The following is an 11,095-nucleotide window of genomic DNA, read 5'->3' on the forward strand; positions in this document are numbered from 1 at the left end:
AGATTTACTGAATCATGATTGTGGCCGAGCACCGATTGATTGACTGCAGCAAAGTAAGAGAACTGCTCTTTGAAAAGTTGATTAAAAGGATATATTCTTAGACAGAAAGTGCCAATGTTATATTAAAAGCTCAGAATAGATGCTTGCTATGCATCTTAATGTACGTGAATGTAGAAATCTTGGACGTCACTAAAAATGGTTCTTCATTTTATGCAAGTCGTCTGAGGGAGATGTTAATGCTCATACTGCTGGAGGGCGCTCTCCTCTTCAACAGGATCTATGACAAATGCAAAAAGACACTTTAGTTTATTTCATGTCTGTCTGTTTTACAATTATTACTATTGCAGCTATAGCTAATAATGATATGACAAAGAATCACTTAAAGGCCATCTGTTTGAGTTTAACTGAGGTTATCGCTGTACTGACTGTCGGAATCCATGTTGATTTTCAGGGTTGCAAGTCTTGACACGATATCATCCTCTCCTTCCGCGTCTTCAAAGTCAAATCCAGTGTAACCCTTCTCCTTCACACAATAGCTGATGAACCTGCAGATGAAAAAAAAACACAAATTGTGCAGAAATGGATGAGTAGTGCTAAAGAAAGAAAAATTAAATTTGGACATCTAAAACTCCATGGCAACTGGGTAAACTTCCTCTGCTGAGGAAAATGTGTGATAAGCTCCAGAACAGTTACTAAATAGAACTTGTGAGGAGTTTGTTTAGTCCACTACTGTTTCCATGGCCAAGAATGCACTTTAAACCTCAATAATCACATTGTCCATACAAGGCTCTAAACTCGGTCTGTAAAACTGAAAGAACGCTCCTGTCGTATCGCATCTGACAACTTGGCCTGCTTCGCCTTACTTCTCCCAGGTGGGGTCCTTGTTGAGGATCACGGGGTTTCCCACAACTATCAACAGGGACCTGGCTCTGGTCAGGGCCACGTTGAATCTCTGCAGTAGATGCGCACATATAAGAAGAGAAAGAGATGAATATATTAAAGATCCTGCTGGTTTCATTATACGAAGAAAGGAACATCTAACACACCTTTTCATTTGACAGGAATCCAATGTTGAAGTCTTTGTCCATCCTGACGTAGTTGACGCTGCTGCGGACAGTAGAGACCATGATGATCTTCCTCTCTTGTCCCTGAAACTCCTCCACGGACCCCACCTGATAGTGTGGAGAGAAACAGCCAAAGTACAACATGTGATTTCATATAATATAGTTGTGAATAAACACAATCCTTATTTATTTCCTTTTACATGTGCATGAAACAGATGAACAACCTCTTTTAATGTCCCTGTATTGATTCTGTGCAGACTAACCTTGAGCTCTTTGAGATCACTCCATCGCCTCAGAGCTGAGACGGACTTCAGGGCCTTTTGGATTTTCTCGACCTGTAAGAAAAGTAAGCACATTACCGATGACGAGTTCAGACCGTTTATCCACATCTCTAAAAGCACAAATGAATGCCAGGCAGACTCACTTGTTTCCTGTAAGGGGCGATTATGCCAATGTCTTTTGCGGAGAGTTTGGGGAGACCCTTCTTTCCTTGTGTTTCCATCAGCTTGGTGAGGTAGTCGACCAGAACTTCAATCTCAGACACGTTGAAGAAAGAAGGACTGTTGGCCTCTCTCTCGTCTTTTCCCATCACCCCATGGAAGATCAGGGGGAAACCCTGTAGTGATGAGAGCGTGAGCAGCTGTCAGCTATCCATGTTGTCCCCATATGGTGTACATGCTATTTGGTGGTCTGTGTACTATATTTTAACTATGTCCTGTTTAGTTTTAGTTGTTTAATCTCTGCTCACTTTTGTTTCATGCTCGACTGTCCTCTTCAAATAGCCTTCTTTTTTATCCGACAGAGTTTTCTAGAATTTAATTTTTGCCCCACTTTGTTTCCAAATGAGACTTGTCTTTCAATAATAAGATCAGATTTGTCGTAAAGATTGTTGCGTTGTCTTCTGTGGCAGTCTAAGGCTGGTTTCTGTATATAATATGGGCTATGACTCTGATAACAATTAAAAGGTACAATTCAGCAAATTAATATTGCACTTCCATAAAGATTGGGGACTTTCAAGAGACAGATTGGCAAATAAAATGGTCAAAATCAGTGAAGCAGAGGATGAAATATCCCGACTTAAAGTAACTCTAATGGGTCAACCTTTAAAACCCCTGAAAGTTTTAAAAAATGAATAAACTCAATATCCTTGCAGCCACACCTTTTTGGGAAGGTGTTCCCAGTTGCAGTAGGTATCACGCTCCCACTGGTCAGCAAACACCTGTAGTTCATTCTCATAGAAGAGCTCATTGGGGATTTCCAGAATGGCAGCATGAGACCTGAGTGAAGAAAAGAATGAAAAACAAGAACGCTGAAGAGCTTTAATTAAAACTGTAACAAGCAAAATGGAGGTGAAAACTGGAAGACATACCTGTAGTTTCGCAGCAGTTTGGTGACAAAGCGGGTGTCAAAGTGCCCAGAGTCAGTGCTTTTCTGATATAAAGTGTTGTGTTTCATCAGTCTCTCAAGCAGAGAAAGCCCTGAAGAACATCATTGTCACAGCATTACATTTAAACCATTGAATCATGTGGTTAGGAGACCAACAACTACTATCAGAATGTGCTATAGAACACATTAAGACAAGATAAGTCTCACCGAGTCCATACTGCAGTGCAAAAGGTGATCGAAGGATCGGTCCCAGCTGCTTGGGATCTCCTGCCAGCACCAGCTGACCCTTCTCTGCACTGAGCAGACCTGTAACAACAAAGTCCAACCGATCAGGAGAAAGATGCATCACGTTCACCACTGGACAAGCTCTCACAAACTCGGACCGGATACATTCGGACCTTTAATCATAAGACCACCTTGACTGAAACTGCGTAATGTGAAAGGACAGGCAGATGTGTTAGAGTTAATGCAGATCTACTGCTAGTCTGCCGTTTGGAGTCTGGAAGCAGTGAAAAGCTTCTCTCGGACGTCTGGACCACACTTTTCCCAATCTTTATATATTTATGTGATCGGCCAATCCATGCATAGTTTCTGCAGCCACAGTCCAAGTGGTGAAAATGTACAGAGCTATAAATGGTTGTCTTCTACATTCCTACTGTCGCTAGACAAATGAACTGTGCTGATTGCGCTGTGTTGGCAGCGATAAAGAAAGCTGTGTGCTTTCAGAGAGGAGGACAGGAGGAGTGCAACACAAATCTGGATCCAGTTCTGAACAATAAACGAGGAGACATCTGTTCAACTCTTCCTCTTCTCCGTTACAAGACCTTATTCTAAGCATGTACACTCTTTCTTTACAGTGGAACAGAAATGATGACATTCATTTCTAGTATCCCCAACAGAAAAAATCATAATAAAAAGAGTCAGATTTGATCAATATTAGACCCACAGTAAGTAGGATATCATCTCATAAATCCTGCCTTATGAATGGGAACACGTTTTGTGTACTGTATCAGTGTGTATGCATCTTAAAAATATGCCTCTGTTTTTAACTCTTTCATCAACGTTTCAACAACAACGAAAGACGTGTTGTAGTTTACTGATAAGTCAGATAATCAGCATTTACCTGCAATAGCAATGACACACTCTGGCTCCACTGCCTGGCCTCCTTCATCCAAAAAGATATGGGTAAAATGGCCGACTGGCATTCCTCCAGACACCAGCCTAAATACAGAAGCACACATTTTTAATCATAATAAGAAGTGTAACAGGAAGTGTAACACAGCTCAAACTAAAAGGATGATGCCAAGGAGCCAACTAGTGCGGGATACTGAATAATTACTGTCGATGGAAGCAGCTTACCTGCCGGCTGTGACCATAGTTGTAACTATGATCTTGTATTTCATCAGAATTTCTTTCACTGGAAACACAAAAGCATCTTGTGTCTGGTTCCAGTTGCAATTTTTCTACAAGAGACAAAAGATGAGACAATGTGTTAGGGCTGGGCGGTATACCGGTTGAACCGGTATACTGGTTTTAATTTCCCATATGATATGAATTTTTCATATACAGTCATACCGGTGCACAGCCGAAACAACTTCTGTTGCTCTTCAACAGGCAGTAAAATATATTGTTCGCCACTGGTAGCGCTACGGTCGGAGCTAGTTGCCTTAAGTGTATTGAGAGGGACCCCTAGTCATGGTTATAACTTTATAATAACAATTAACAACCCACAACTAAGGCTCTTTAACAGAGTAAAACACCACGACACAACAGTTTGTGACATAAACAATTTGTAACACTAATAATTGTACATTCATAAAATTTCACCGCCAAACTGCATGCTGGGTAGAGCTCGCTAACAACAGTCTGCTAACAGCTGGGAGAGGCTCTGTCGCTCCAGTAACGTTACATTAAAGAACAGAAAAGAGCGATGCAGGATGAACAAAGACTGAACAACAAAAGGTATTTAGGTCAGACACATATGCAACGCTGAATACCGTGTAATATGTGTGGTATTTGTTATGAATGTACGTTGGTACATAGAGGGTGATAAGAAGCTGTATGTGGAGGGGCTTAGGACCCAGGGGAATGTAGGTGAAGGAAACAAGGAACAATTCTGTTCTTTACTTGGATACTCGAGACACATCTGAATCAACAAACATCAAGAATCGTTATGATCAAACTGGTAAACTCTGATATTAATCACCGCGATGAGGAAACTCGTTGAAATGCGGGACTACTTGCTTTAGTTACTGAGACACGTAAACTCTTTTTTCAATTTAGGTTTTACTTTGAAAATCAAAATGTTACAGGTCCAACATACATCTTAGTTAATTAGATGATTTGTGTTATAGGACATCCAAAGCTCAAATTTGTTTATGGACAATTCACCAGCAATCAGAGCTGGTTTATGGCCAGTAAGCAGATTATCCTGTGGATGTAGAAAGGTCAGCTGATGCTCACCAGCAGGTTCTTGGGGACGCTTCTTGGGTCTCGGCTGCTGGCGTACACGCGGTAAATCTGAGCAGCATCCGTGTGAACCATCAGTCTCTCACAGAGGAGGTCACATGCACTGTTTGAAGGTGCACAGGTGAGGATGCGGGCTGACGGGTCTGCTCTGCTGACCTGTCGATATAAGCAAAGGAAAATTCATCACTTTTATTACCCACACATTATTTTGATGCTTTGCTGTTTCATGTGGCTGCCTCTTCGTTTAACGATGAAAAGCTACCGACGAGTTTGAAAACATACTTTGTAATATTTTACTGATATGCACAACAATCAAATCGAAAAACTTAAAACACCTTATTATTGCCCCGTTGCAATATAGTGAGAGGCTGTTAATTCATTTTCAGACTGCAGACTAGCAACGTCACACCTTGAACACTTAATACCTGATGCATAGCTTCAACCAGAGTGATCGTCTTTCCAGTTCCAGGAGGTCCAAACACGAGATGAGGGGCGGGCTTTGATGATCCGGCCACAATGCGCTGGACCGCAGCGTGTTGCTCCGGGTTGTTCTCCAGAAGCTGGTTGAACATCCTGGAGAGTAACAATATGAGAATGGATCTTTACACACTGGTGAAACACTTTTAACACTGAAAAACATTCAAAATGTGGCGATGAAGACCGTATTTGTATCCATCTGTATGATGAGATGGTGAGTTTGTTACATTCAAGTCCAAGCAGTTAACAGAGCACTTTGTCTGGTACGTGTACTCAGCCAACATAATCCTCAATATTCTGCCCAAATCAACTCAAGGCAAGTTTATGACATTTAACCAAAGAACAGCCTGTTCTTACGATATGGTGGATAAGTGCCCAGAGAGAGATGAGGCAAAGGCTGTTGGGCACACGCGATCATCATACACTCTTATCACTAATGCCAGACAGTTTAATCTCCTTTGCACTATAAGTACACGAGATACAGACTTTAAGGTGGTTTAGTTTTGTGTGTTTGTAGATGATACTACATAATATGTTTTGGTGTTCTGTATGCGTGAACTTTATGTGTATAGGCACCACACCTGAGTTTAGGCATGGAGAGATTAGCCACTGCTGCACCAGACGGAAACAGCACCTCTTCAAGCTGATGCTTTGCCGCCAAGTCCACCGCCCGATGTTGCAGCTTCAAGGAGTACCGGTTGATGGTAAACTCAACGTCAAACTTCATATTGCTGATAAAAATCTGCAACAACCTGAAGTGGGTGGAAAATGAGAGGAAGGTGCTTTAATCACCGTCTGAGATGTAGACCAGGTTTCGAACAGACAAGTATCCGTAGTCCAGCTCTTACCTCTTTGAGAAGCCCAGCTTCACACTATCGAGCTCCACTTTGTGAACATATCCAGTGTACACAGTGATCGGCTCGACCGTGTCTCCTGATTTGGACACCCTGAGACAATCTCCCCGTAGTACAGATGGCCGATTCTCAGCAACACCAGGAACCTGTTGGAGAATAACAGCTGTGCTTGTTGTTCATGCCAAACACTGAGCTTTCTTCAAATCAGCAAGCTTTCAGAGGACAACAACAACATCAAAAGAAGCAGAGGTTATGTAAAGCAGTAGATGTGTACTGTGAGGATTCATTTACTCTGAGTATGAGCAGTTTTTTGTTGCTTTGGTCTTGAGTCACGGTCTGATCGTGGAGGTCGTACTTCCGGACGTCCACCTCCATCTGGATCTCTTCCAGGTGTAGCAGGAGGTGAAATCGCTGAGCATACGTCTTCATCTTCAAGGAAGAGTTGAGGAGACCCCTGGGCATACATCACACACACAAAGATTGTACTGATGAGGGAGTTAAGCCCAGAAAATACTAGATTAGCTGTAAATAATTAGGTCGGTTTCTCACTTTACTGAAGCCAGTTTCTGTCTAGCAGCTGGAGAGAGGTACTTAGAGTCCTCCATCCTTTGTTTAGCCAGTTCCTTTTGGTAATAAGGGTACTTATATTCTCCTAATTTCACTGCCGTCTTTGGAGGGACTCCAGACCTGCAGAGAACAAAACACAAACACATCATGCATGACCAAAATAAAATGTCTGTAACCCTTCTGGGTCCATTTGTTGATCAATTTCAATTACAACTGAAGAAAATTGCTTCAACCAGCTCCCAAATCCAATATTTGTACTAAAAGCTGTAAGAATGAATTTCCTGCTGCTGGTGAAAACGATCTGTACTCATTCTATTTGGAGAGATTAAGACGATAAGCTGCGTTTATCTGTTACACTCAGTACAACATTAATTCTTAAAGGTGCTCTCGGAATTCTGTGTTGAGCAACTTTAACCTATGGGACCAACATGACTCTTTTTCTTTAAGAGTAACCAACCAATTGAGCATTACACTCCTATAACATTGTAGGACTCACAACGGACAGTTCAAAAGTATAAGAATCAAATGGTAGAACCAGAGATAACATCTTTTTAATTCATTTTTCTTGATCAAAACTTGGTGGAACTTGAACAGTTCGGCTGGAAATTCTGGCGTGTTATGCTCGTAGCTAGCAGCCTCAAGCTGAGATGACAAGCAGGCTACATGGGTTGAGTAAGCCCACTTCTTTCTAACTCCACAACCACACTGATGTTTTCACTTTCAAACTCGTAGTCTTTAGACCCCAACAATGCTCATTTAATAGATTTCATGCTGCCCCCTTGGTCCCACAACGTGTCAAATCTGTGGAGTTTCTCTCTAACAATGGATAAAAGTGAGATTCTATTTTGAGTCTTGAACTAGTTTGCGATCCATGTTTTATAACTTACCCCTGAGGAGGTACTCCCTCCACTATCACAGTGTTGACAGGCTTGTATGTGACCACCTGAAATGGTTTGTAAGGAGCCACAGGCCCCAGCTCCACAGCCAGAGGGGTCCTGGCTACTGCTTCCATCTCCCTCACGATGCAAAAGGGCACGGATTCTGGCAGATCTGGGCAGAACTCAAAGTACATCGTGGCAGGGAAATATCCATAGTGGTTCAGCGTGTACCGAACCACAACCTCATAGCTTTCTCCTGTGAGAGAAAGAAGGCGGCAGAGGAGGAGCTGTGAGCGTTAGTTACCTCTCTTCAGTTGTTTTAATTTGATGAAAACAGAGCGGAGGAGCGTTAGCAGTCTCACCGGGACAGAGGAACAGCGGACAAGCCCGGTTCACTCTCCTCTCGTCCTCCAGAGTGAAACAGCGGATCTTGTGCAGAGCAGTGTAGAAGGTGAAATGTATGCAGTTTGGGCCCGTGTTTAAAATGTGGAACTTGAGGATGAACACCTCCCTCAGACGATCCACAGTGAACTGAACCTTTCCACCGCTCGCCACGGGGTCTGAGGTGATCTCAATGCCCCCCTTGTCAGCGGTCAACTTTTTCCTGTAAGAGAGAGTGTCATGGTCAGGCTGCAGAGATTACAACTGTAACGCCTGTGACTGTAACATGGGTGCAAAAATACTGCTGATTGTAACTTTCCCAGTTCGATTCTGGCTGCGGAGCTGTGTACGTCAACACTCCCCCCCCCCCCACCCCTCTCTTTAGCTTCATGTGTTTGTTGTCAATAGAGTCTGTTCAATATCAGATGAATGCTAAATTGTAATAAAAAAAATGTACATTTCTTCAACATTTCATCTGGATCCCATTATTTCTCTTCAAGGGTTTTTATTAAATTTTGATATAAAAGTGAATAAGGGAAAGAGAGAGGGGGAATGAAAAGCTCCAAAGGGCCCCAGCAGGATCCCCACTGAGGACACAGTTCATGTTTGGTACATTCACCTCTAGTCCACCAATGCACCTCTAGAGAGGTCACCAGTCTGTCACAGGACTGACACGTATAAACAGAGTCCGAAATTCACTCCGATGTACAATTTAGCCTGCGTGTCTTTGGGGAAACCCGCACAGGCTCGTGGAGAACATGCAAACTCTGCACAGAAAAAAACGCCCCGGCTGACTGCCATGTTTGAACCCAGAAAGCTTTTTTGACAATGCCAACCACTGCACCACCATGCACATCCTTATCATAAACAATACCCGTGACAGGTTCTTAATAACGTTTATGGAGGACCACAGTCCAGGACAGGAGGGCACATCAGTGGGTAATTAAAACGGCCCAGAACATCAGTGATATTGGTGAAATGAGGGGCCTGCGCAGAGCCTATACTTTATATACTTTGTTCCATTTTACTGCTTGTTTTATTCTATTCTAATTCAAAATATTTGAGTGTTAGTCATATTCTCTGTGTGTGGCAGGAGGGGCGCTTCAACTGCATTTCATTGTGCAATCTTTTGTGACAATAAAGCTGAACCTTGACATTGACATTGAAATGCGGCAGCACTAGAACAAGCCGCTCACACACCTGTTGTCATGCAAGAATGCAAGAATCTGATTTAATGTCAGTGCACATGGAAGAGCTGACAATATAAATCGACTTTGCTTGAACCAACTTGTCAAAATGTCTCACTTGATACATTTTTAAAATAGCCTACACCGACCTGTCCACCTTCAACTTGTGAATGATTTCCGTAGCCAGCTTCTTCTTCGGGGTCAGCACAGGTTTCATCGGCGTTGAGGGGCCAGAGGAGGGTGAAGATGTCTCATCAGTCTTCGGAGAGCCAGAGCCTGGAGTGCTTGGGGGCTGAGGGGCCCGGGGCCTCCTCCATTGGTCACAATACACTCGAGCCTACAGTGGTGATTTAAAAGGAAAAAAAAACATGACGCTTCCTCATTTCTGTCCAGGCTTGTTCCCTCACAGCACAAGGGAAGGAACAGCGCATCCTACCCGAGGTTTGACATTTATGTAGATCTCCCCCTGTTTCATGTGGGCTTTGTTGCATCTCAGTAGAGCACGTAGGACACTGTGGAAGGTGGGGTCTTTTATTCCTTCTCTGTGGACATAAACACACACAGAGAGGGAGTGGTATTATCCACAGACACGGCGCAGTCAAACCACTGCATGCGACGCGCGTTAACGTTACCTGCCCTTAAATTCAGAGTTGTAGATGTTCCGAAGTTCTTTCTTGCTGGTGGTGGATATTCTGTCTCCCAGAAATTCAATGAAGTCCAGTCCGGATTCCAGCGAGTCTTTAAGCGACATGATGGCGTGTCTCCTGGCTCAAATGAGGAAGTTCGCCGGCTGCCCAACTATCGCCGTCAATTTCCTCAAGTATCAAATGTAGCTGTTGCTGTGAATGCGCCGCACATTTCCACGTCACGTATTTTGCGCGTGTTGCGCAAGTTTTCATCATACGGAAGTTAAACTTTGCCGTTGATTTATTTGTCAGAACCCATTACACGCATGTGGTCATAACACCGCCATTGATTTCTCATTATTATTATTATTTTTTATGATATACAAAATCACTATTTTGAACGACGGCCTAGAAAGGCTACCGGAAGGGAACGTCTGCAATTGTTTTATATGCGGAAAGCGAAAACACCTCAGCGGCAGAACACAATACGGAGTTGAAACTAACAACTTCAGCGCAAAGTCTCGTGTCTTTATTTATCAAAGCTCAGCCGTTGAATTTCCCCACCAGACTATGACGACGAGTATAACACATCCTCAGACATGTTATTGCGGACACTCCCTGGGCTACCTGTCAGCAGAGCAGAATGTGTGGAATCGTGTGAAATGGGCGTTTCCATCTGATACAAATGTATTATAATCATTAATACACATAGCTTTATTAAACGATTCACTATAGCTAATAATGGATAATATTGACGACTAGAAAGCTTGGAAATTTCATGTCAAAAGATAAATAACGTAACGTTAATCTATTGATTTGTATTAATATGTTTTCATGGATTACTTTAAAGTGAGTTCTTTGTAAATGTTTTTTGTCCAAAAACCCAAATATTTTTAATTTGCATTATAACGGTGAAAAGCAGTACATTTTCACATAATGAAGTTTGGGACCAGAGAACACTGGGGTTTTTAATTAATCAGAGTTAGGGCTGCAACTGACAATTACTTTAATTATTTTATCATCTAATATTTTCAATCAATCGTTTGGTCTATAATCATCAGAAAAGATCAACATTGTTGCTGTATATAGGGATAGATGTTTATAATATGTCCTAGCTAAATGCTGACACAGAACCACTAGAATTATATTCTTCATTCTTCATACTTAGTTATTGACATGTAACATGAAATGTAAATACTGTATATT

The 11,095-nt window shown here is 42.4% G+C and overlaps 1 protein-coding gene across 1 annotated transcript; it reads right to left on the reverse strand.

The window, feature by feature from the left end:
- Positions 1-6: 6 nt before the first annotated feature.
- mov10a (Mov10 RNA helicase a) lies at positions 7-10,181 on the reverse strand. The gene is made up of 22 exons (XM_031858971.1): positions 9,896-10,181; positions 9,700-9,805; positions 9,413-9,600; positions 8,058-8,299; positions 7,705-7,951; positions 6,800-6,937; positions 6,542-6,704; positions 6,245-6,396; positions 5,978-6,148; positions 5,345-5,492; positions 4,914-5,075; positions 3,810-3,913; positions 3,574-3,671; positions 2,658-2,756; positions 2,434-2,542; positions 2,224-2,341; positions 1,489-1,680; positions 1,328-1,399; positions 1,047-1,172; positions 864-952; positions 427-545; positions 7-277 (listed from the first exon to the last, which is right to left on the reverse strand). The coding sequence occupies exons 1-22, from the start codon at positions 10,012-10,014 to the stop codon at positions 234-236; spliced, it is 3,006 nt and encodes a 1,001-aa protein (XP_031714831.1). The 5' UTR covers positions 10,015-10,181; the 3' UTR covers positions 7-233.
- Between the last annotated feature and the right edge of the window lie 914 nt (positions 10,182-11,095).

The sequence above is a fragment of the Anarrhichthys ocellatus genome, unplaced genomic scaffold (assembly GCF_004355925.1).
Source record: "Anarrhichthys ocellatus isolate YVR2014 unplaced genomic scaffold, GSC_Weel_1.0 scaffold1, whole genome shotgun sequence".
In the NCBI taxonomy this organism is placed as follows: Eukaryota; Metazoa; Chordata; class Actinopteri; order Perciformes; family Anarhichadidae; genus Anarrhichthys; species Anarrhichthys ocellatus.

Coding starts and splice junctions, on each gene's coding strand:
- mov10a (XM_031858971.1), bottom strand. CDS start 10,014: ATGTCGCTTAAAGACTCGCTGGAATCCGGACTGGACTTCATTGAATTT. Junction 6,938..7,704: donor GAGGGAGTACCTCCTCAGGG/GTAAGTTATAAA, acceptor TGTTCTCTGCAG/GTCTGGAGTCCCTCCAAAGA. Junction 1,400..1,488: donor TCGCCCCTTACAGGAAACAA/GTGAGTCTGCCT, acceptor CTTTTCTTACAG/GTCGAGAAAATCCAAAAGGC.